Source organism: Tupaia chinensis, unplaced genomic scaffold (assembly GCF_000334495.1).
Source record: "Tupaia chinensis unplaced genomic scaffold, TupChi_1.0 Scaffold000355_1, whole genome shotgun sequence".
Taxonomy (NCBI): Eukaryota; Metazoa; Chordata; class Mammalia; order Scandentia; family Tupaiidae; genus Tupaia; species Tupaia belangeri.
In genome coordinates, this window is record NW_006159850.1 from 11,913,531 (window position 1) to 11,922,545 (window position 9,015).

Consider the following 9,015-nt stretch of genomic DNA (forward strand, 5'->3'; position numbering starts at 1 on the left):
AAAAACTCTCAAAAAAAAAAAAAAATGCCACTCCAAGATTGGGCTAGAGATGATATCCTAACTTCCTAACTGTTATTGGTTTGGATTAGGAAGACTATCATTCATGCCACTATTTCATCCTGAGCAGTTCACCTTTTTTTTTAAAAAAAAACTTTTATGTTCTTTTATTTGCTATGGGGTGCATGAGAGAAACAGAGTGGTACAGAGAGAGCGAAAGTGAGAAATCAGAACTGAGGAGGGAAGGTCACACAGCAATCCCTCTTCCATTCTCCTCTCAGGATTTTGAGTATCCATGCACATGTGCCCAGCATGATTTTCAAGTTGCTGGGTCCAGGATTTGAACCATGGAGTCAGCCATGTGGGATCCAGTACCCCAACCACCATGCAACCTGATGGCCCTCCAACTCAGTTTTATTTTCTTCTTTTTAATTTTTATTTATTTATTTATTTTAATTTTCTATAGGGCACATGTGCTAACCAGAGAGAAAGAGAAAGTGAGAAACCAAGACACCAGGTCCAGGACTCCAGTCGCGATTGGCCATGTGGGAGTCCAGGGCCTTAACCACCACACCACCTGCTGGCCCCTTTGCAACTCACTTTAAACGTAAGCAAAGAAGACAAATGACAATGCCTAAATTTGGCTTTCCCTTTGCTTGATTAACAGAAAAACAACAATTTTATGGTTGATTTATCATTTTTTTAAATGTGAAAAAACATACATCTTAATTAACACTGCCAGATATTAGCATGCATTAGCCACTACTTACCTAGTTTACAATCCAATGCTTAATTTAGGAAAAGAGTAAAAGACAATCTAAACACCTAGTTAAAATAAATACCTCATTAAGTTTTCATTGTTATTGGTTCATAATTACTGTTTATTTTATCCCTAGTTTGAATGGTTTTCATAGAATTAACTCAACTGTAATATCCAGGGTTTCTTTTTTTTTCCCACTCTTATATACAACTTCAACTTGTTTTGGAATTTAAAGTAGCTTTTCTTAAAAATGCTTTTAGGCAGCTTCTTCTAGCCCCACTGTTGTTCTCTCTAGAGAAAGTGACTGCTTCTTCTCAATTCAATTTACATCAATAAACATGTATTGAATGGCCACTGAGAGCTTTAGAGAGACAAAGGTGAGTAAATCGCAGTCCATTTCTTCAATGAGTTTATAATGTATAACGGAGTTCCAGGAAGTTTCAAAAAGAGGCAATTGACTGGTCAAAGAAAATTATCATTATGTGCCCAAATAGGCTTCCAAATTATCTGTGTGCTAAGAATGATGCTTCATTAAGTTACTCATTTTCTCTGGTTCCGGCAGCTCAGCCAGAAGAGGAAAAAAAAAAATAGTTCTTTGATTGCAGTATGTTGTCCCTGGCCCACAAAAGATCTAAACAAATACTTTCCTACACTAACAAAGAAGGCCTGTCTCTGTCATCAAGCAAACTGCCTTTAGCTTCCTTATCCCATCAGGTGTTGACACAGAACCAGTCTAGGGCAGGGGGTGGCACAGTAGTAATAGAGCCAGACCAACATGGGAAAGGTCCTGGGTTCACATCCCGGAATCTCCATGTGTATGCTATGTGCGCACATGCTTATGACTGAGGGAGGCCGAGACTGGGGGTGGATTGCAGCCTATAATTAATTATTTATTTATTTTTATTAAGCTTTTTTTTGTGAGGGACCAGCAGGTGGCATGGTGGTTAAGAAGCTGCATCCCACATGGCTGACTCTGTGGATTGAGGCACAGACCTGGCGGCCTGAAAAACACATGATAGGCAAGTGTGTGTGTGTGTGTGTGTGTGTGTGTGTGTGTGTGTGCGTGTGCGCACCAAAAATCTTGAGAGGAAACTGGAGGAGAAGGGACTATAGCGTGGCTATTCCCTCTACAAGAAGGATGATTTCTCACTTTCCTTCTCTGTCTTTTTCTCTCTTTTTTCTCTCTCTTTTTTTTTTTTTTTTTTTGGAGAGGTTTTTCACTATAGGGCGCGTGCGCTCGCCCGACAGACAGACCGAGAGAGACAGAAAGACAGAAAGCGAGAAATCACCCCCCAGGGTGGATGGCCACACCGCAATCCCTTCTCCTCCATTCTCCTCTCGGGCACACACGCACACGCACCCGGCGTGGGTTTTAAGCCACCGGGTCTGGGACGCGAACCACGGTTGACTACGTGGGAGTCCAGCGACATAGCCATTACGCTAACTGCTGGTTCTCTCTTTTTCTCTCTTTGGCAAGTATACACACTCTATGGCCAAAAAACAAACTAAATAAATAAATAGACCCTGTTGGGGGAACCAACACTCTCCTTCTCTATGTGTGTATATCTCTCTCATAGGAGAACAAAATAATCTTAAAAATATATATAAAGATAATATATGGAATCAGTCAACTATAAATGCCACCCTGTTTATTGTATCCTGCCTTTTTCTAGGCTTTTTTCCTATAGTCTGTACCCCATTCACAAGAAACAGCACATTACTGCACACAGGAAACAGGCTAGAGAAAGATTTACATAGAAATCGTATATATGAAATTCAGTATGTATAAATTCACACACACACACGTATATATAACTCCAAATATTGTATTAAAAACTCATACATACGAGAGAGCTTCAGAAATCTCAGTCATCAGAAAAAAATAAATTTAAATAGATTCTTTTCAGTAAGTGAAGAGAATGTGAATACTACCATGTTATTGAACAAAACAAAAAAATTTTATACAAGCCTTGTTTATTTCTTAGTCTTCCACACTATATAATGAAGTAAGCAGATTTTTTTTTCAGTTTCTGAATCCTCTGTGAAATACATTCACTTTCAGTATTTTCATAAATGTACCATGAAATGTATTAGAAAATGAGTAGTTACCATATTTTCTCATGGAAAATGTTTTCAGAATGATTCTGAAGATTCTGTCTATTTAAGGTATCAGTCAACAAGCTGCAGGAAAGGCTGACTTCTTTCCCACTTTTGTTAAAGAAACATACCCAGATGCTGTCCTCTTGTCGATACTGTTTCCAGTTCCTTCCACTGTCACTGAACATCAGGAGGTAACTGGTCACCCAGTTGGAGCTCCCATATCCCCCTTGGGTGGCCACAGCGGTGACCTCCATTCTCTCTCCCAGGTCGATCTGCAACCACTGGTATTTGTTCGACACAAGTGGAGACCAGCCACCAGCTCCTTTTGTGATAGCAGAAACAGGAGAAAATTGAGAAAGAGGAGTTAGTTAAAAATCTGTCTTAGTGAACTAGAACTACCAGTAAGATTGTATTTCTCTATGAAACTTCAGTCAAATTTCCAAAATAAGAAACTTCTCATAATTGTAGAAAAATACAGAAAAGCAAGAATTTATCAATAGCGTAACTTGATGGAGCTTATATTAATTATGTTCATTTGAACGTGTTACAGCCTCCTAATACATGGAGAACTAGAATCTTGCTAAATGTTTAAAGTGCTTAGTAAAAATAATTAAATACTTTTTAAAAAATTACTGCCAAAGTATACATGCATTTGCCAGAGAGAGGTAGAGAGAGAGAGAGGAGAGGAAAAGAGGAAAGCATTCCCCAAAAGGGATGCCACATCCTTCTCCTCCACTTCTCTGTGCAGAGATCTGGGCATACACACACCTATACTCAGCATGTTTTTGTTGTTGATTTTAGAAAGATTTTTGCTATAGGGCACATGTGCTCACCAGAGAGACAGGGAGAGATAGAAAGACAAAAAGTGAGAAATCACCCCCTAGAGGAATGGCCACACCACAATTCCTTCTCAATTCTCCTCTCAGAATTTTGGGCACACACGCATATGACCCAGTGTGAATTTTAGCCAATTGATCCAGGACTCGAACTGTGGTTGATTATGTGAGAGTCCAGCAACATAACCATTATACCATCTGCTGGTCCCAACCCCAGCATATATTTTAAACCACCAGGGCTGGGATTTGAACCATGGTTGGTCATGTGGGATTCAGCTCCCTTTAACCACTAGGCTACAAAGCCAGCCCTGGAGTGCCTAATTTCATAAGTGAATATTCTTGCAACACTTGAACCTAGCATGTCTACTGCCCATTGACTGGGTAATGGTTTGGTTTACAATCGCTTTGCCCAGAACTGGATGGAAGGGAATACCTTCATACCCTGTAGAACTAGAAAAGTACCTTTCATCAAGTTTAGAATCAGAGAAGAAAGTATATGGTTAAGCCTGGGAAAACAAAGATGGTCAAGGAATAGTCCTTGTCTTCGAGGTATTTACAATCTTATAAGAGGGACAGACATCAAAAAGCATGTTTGAAACACAGTCTTCCTGTGCAGCGAGTAATAGCACAGTAAAACGTGGAGTTCTATCCAGTGGCAGGTTGGGGCTACAACCGTTTGTGAGAGATGCTTGCTAAATTTCACATTTGCAAGCCAGTTATTAAACATAACCATCTTTGCAATTGGCCATGGTGGGCGTATGTGAACCATGGAAATTTATAAATTCTATGAATACACATCCGCCCTCATCCCAACTCTTATTGCTAACACATCACTGCTCCATCCTCGCTGGGGAGTGGAGGTAGGTGAGAGGACGGTGAAAGAGAGATCCAAGAAAACATCATGGAGCAAGTTGTGTTTCCGCACTCCGAAGTAAAAATTAGGAGTCTGATGTATAGTCAAGGGAGTATTGGAAGAACAGAGTTTATTGTGTTTTACTTTATTCAACATGCACCAGAATATTTTAAGACTTATATGTCTTATTAAGATATTTCATTCTTCTAGTTTAATATAATAATTTGAGGAAATATTTTAGGAATTTTACATTTTAAATAACATTGATATTGCTAACTATGTAAATACTATGTAATATTTGTAAGACATGAAATAGCATTTGGCACATTCATAAATCCATATTTATCTTATATTCAATATTTCTTAAAATGTAGCATCTGTTTCATACACCCCAGATAAGAATACTAGCACATATTTTCCTTCTTCTATGCTTTCTCCACCCGCCTTGAGGTTCTGATCATCAAGTCTGAAATTCTAGATAGAAATTAGTATTAATTTATATACGGTTTTTAGCCAAGCATTTTTCTTAATATTTGTGCCCTGTTTTACAATTCTTTGAGTACAAGCCCTACTGGAGTGAGATGCCCAATAAGTGTTTGCTTTTAAAGTGGGGCACATGCTAGGTGAGACCTGAAGGGACACACCTGTGTTGATAGCTGTTTTATAAGATATAGAGGTTCTTTTGATGGGGCCAGACAATGACACAGCAGCAATGCAATACTCTGAGAAACTGGACCTACACAGGAAGCTTTGAGATTTACTTCTCTAGACCACCCTGTACATCTGGGCACATGTACACATGCAAGCTGAGGCTGGGGATGGATCATGGCATGAAGAACCTGCTGGGGACACTTTTCTCTCTCGCTCGCTCTCGCTCTCACTCTCTCACTCTCACTCTCAAATATACTTTTTTAAAAGATTCTTTTGATAGTGGAACAGCACATGGTGACATGCTGGTAGATGAAAGGCAGAATTCTGTCACTCATCACTACAAACAAGACAAGGCTACCAGGCAGAGCTACACTGGGCTGCATCCAGGGTGAGCGTCACAATGAGAATAGGTTATACATGGTAAGTGGGATGGGCATCACTATGTTTTGCAGGTCATCTGTGGATAAGCTAGTTGGGTTGATTGCTCTCGAGGCTCCAGGACACAGAGGCCATCCTAGTTGTCAGATACCTCATCCCAGGGCAACTAGAGCTGATAGTTAGTGGCTCCAAAAGGTAAGAGACTAGTAAAAGAACTGATTGGGATACAGACCTATCAGCTGCTGAAAAAAGAGAACAAATGACCAACTATCCAGAGTATTATTCAAATAGCATTTTAAAAATTACATTATAACAATATCCTTTTTTTTGTATGTGTATAAGATTTTTGCCATAGTGTACATGCATTTGCCAGAGAGAGACAGTGAGAGAGAAAGTGAGAAATTACACTCCAGGGGGGATGGCCACTCTACAATCCCTTCTCCTCCTTTCTCCTCTTGTGATCTTGGGCACACACGCACATACACACACACACACACACACACACACACACAGATAAAGTGTGATTTTCAGGCTGCCAGGTTCAGGATTCAAAGAGTGGTTGGGCATGTGGAAGTCCAGGGCCTTAACCACTATGCCACCGGCTGGCTCTCTTGAAAGCGTCATACTAACTACTGCTTATATCACCTGCCACATGGTCTTTACAAGATTCTTTTTGAAATTTCCTTCCTTTTTAAAGTGAAAGTGTCTTCTACAACATACATCAAAAGTACAATGCTCTCCTTTTTAGATTCTGGATATTCATATACACTATAATTTTGGATGACTTTTTTTTTAATTTTATCTGTTACTGATTTGCCACTGATGAATCTGTGATTTGGGTCAATAAACTAGATGGATGGCATTCACCTTGTTTAGATTAGTGTAGAATAAGCTCTAGGGTTGTCAGAAAAGTTATCACACATTTTTGCATAGAAAAAAAATATGTCGTGACTTCTCCAACCACCCAGTATTTTAAACATTGGGGCTTGTTAGATGGACAAAGGCATCAGGTAAATTATGGGTGTCTTGGTGTCATCAGCTTAGCATGACTCCACAGTCCATGGGGGAACGCCCTCTCTCACAGCCTATCCTGTACATGGAATTTGTTCTGGAATGATCCACAGCACACCTTACATAGGACCCTGATACAGACAGCTCAAGGAGTTCTCAGACCCTCAGTGAAAAATGCTTCCGTAGCATCGTTTTTACATCTGAGCCATGACTCCCCCCCTGCTTCATTTCTCCAGATGTGATAAACACCATCTATCAGGAACTAGCAGTTAGCGTAATGGCTATGTTGCTGGACTCCCACGTAGTTGACCGTGGTTCGTGTCCTGGACCCGGTGGCTTAAAACTCACGCCAGGCACATGCGCATGCATGCCCAAGATCCTGAGAGGAGAATGGAGGAGAAGGGATTGTGGCGTGACCATCCCCCCTGGAGGGTGATTTCTCGCTTTCTGTCTCTATGTCTCTCTCTGTCTGTCTGGCGAGCGTAAGCACCGTATAGTGAAAAAAAAAAAAAAACTCTCCAAAAAAAACACACTATCTATCCTCCACTTCCCTACTACAGTTAAGTGAGCATTTTGTGTCAGGCACTCTTGATGGCGCTGTTATTTATTCCCAAAGTAACTATTTTGCAGATGATGAGTCAGATCCTGAGAAACTGAACTCCTTTTCCTCACCCATGGAGCCAGCAAAAGGCACAGTGCTCTTAAGTAGGACATGGTTTTGAAACTCGAACCACAGTCAGCCATGTGGGAGTTCACCAACATAACCGCTCTGCTGTCTGCTGGTTCTTCTCTTAGTCATGACAGGTAAGTGGGAACACGGTTCCCAGTGGATATGGAAAGATGGCCGTAATGGGGGTTGCAGAACCTCAGGATTCAGCTACCAGGCAATAAGGTCAAGTCTCTCCCATATTAACAATGGACCATGATTTAGAAGCACAGTTGTAAGCCATGTACTGACCTTTAGGCCAATGAAGGATCCCATATACAAGGGGAGTCCCTTAAGATGATCCCATACAGCCTAGGGATGTAGCAGGCTTCATTATCTAGGTTTGTGTTAAGCACACTCTCTGATGTTCACATGAGGATGAAATCACCTCATGACACATTTCTTAGATTTTTCCCATTGTTAAAGGACGTGTGACATGAAGGGGGTGGTGAATGGTACGTGTTTCCCTCCCCTGTCCTAATATTCCTATCCCACCTCAGCGTTTGACAAAAGTTGGGAAGTTAGGGACCAGCAGTTGGCATAATGGCTATGTTGCTGGACTCCCATGTAGTTGACCGTGGTTCAGGTTCTGGACCCGGTGGCTTAAACTCATGCCCGGCATGTGTGCGTGCATGCCCAAGATCCCGAGAGGAGAATGGAGGAGAAGGGATTGTGGCGTGGTCATCCCCCCGGAGGGTGATTTCTTGCTTTCTGTTTCTCTGTCTTTCTGGCGAGCACACACGCCCTATAGCAAAAACCTCTCAAAAAAAAAAAAAAAAGTTGGGAAGTTAGAAGTTTTATGGGACCTGGTGTGAACCAAGTATCCTCAGTCTTCTTACTGTGGCAACTGCATATTTCTTTGTATTTTCATAATGTCTTACAATTTTATTTTTTGCCTTAGGGCACATGCGCTCACCAGTAAGAATGAAAGAGAGAGACAGAGACAGCAAGAGGGAAAGTGAGAAATCACCCCTCAGGGGCTATGACCACACCACGATCCCTTCTGCTACAGTCTCCTCCCAGGATCTTGGGCATGCATGCACATGTGACCAGCATGATTTTCAAGCCACTGGGTCAAACCCTCAAATAGCAATTGGCCATGTGGGAGTCCAGTGACATAATATCTAAGCCATCTGCTGGCCTACATGCTTTACAATATTTGTCAAAAGTTAGGAAAAGGTGCCTGAAGTGCCCCTATCCAAGCACCATCTTAACATGGAAGTTCTACATTTCAAATTTCATCTGAGTCAGGTTATAGCTCTGAGAAAATGCTGAGTGTTTTGCTTCTTGCTCTTTCTAGTTAATCTTAACAGTCTAAAGTCAGTAATGAGGATACTTTTTTTTTTTTTTAAATCTGGAGTGTCATAGCATTTTCTGGCATTTTGGCACACCTTTATAAACCAGTATTTAAGAAGCGAACACATGAGAAAAACACAGCCAGGAAAAAAAAGAATCAGCGTGATTCTAGTGAGTTAAAATTGGATCATCAATTCTCATCAGGAGAAAGAGGAACCCCTCACAGAGGGCTCCCTCTCCCAAGCCTCACTCACAGTTACAGCTGCACTAGCCGACTGGAAACATTCACAGTTAATTGACCTTGAACATTTCAATTTCTTACCTGTGGTGAAAAGGTACTACTGGTATGCAAATGAAGCTATATCATTAACGAGGTACACTGATAAAGTAATGGAAATTCAGATGCTCCTAGGCTTTACCAAGCAAT

General features: G+C 41.0%; 1 protein-coding gene across 2 annotated transcripts in view; it reads right to left on the reverse strand.

The window, feature by feature from the left end:
* CNTNAP4 (contactin associated protein family member 4) overlaps positions 1–9,015 on the reverse strand; it is a 278,572-nt gene that overhangs the window by 184,639 nt on the left and 84,918 nt on the right. For both annotated transcript variants that reach the window (XM_027773495.1, XM_006152611.2), the window contains exon 3: positions 2,986–3,179. In XM_027773495.1, the coding sequence (XP_027629296.1) occupies positions 2,986–3,179 (194 nt within the window). The remainder of the gene's footprint in view (positions 1–2,985; positions 3,180–9,015) is intronic.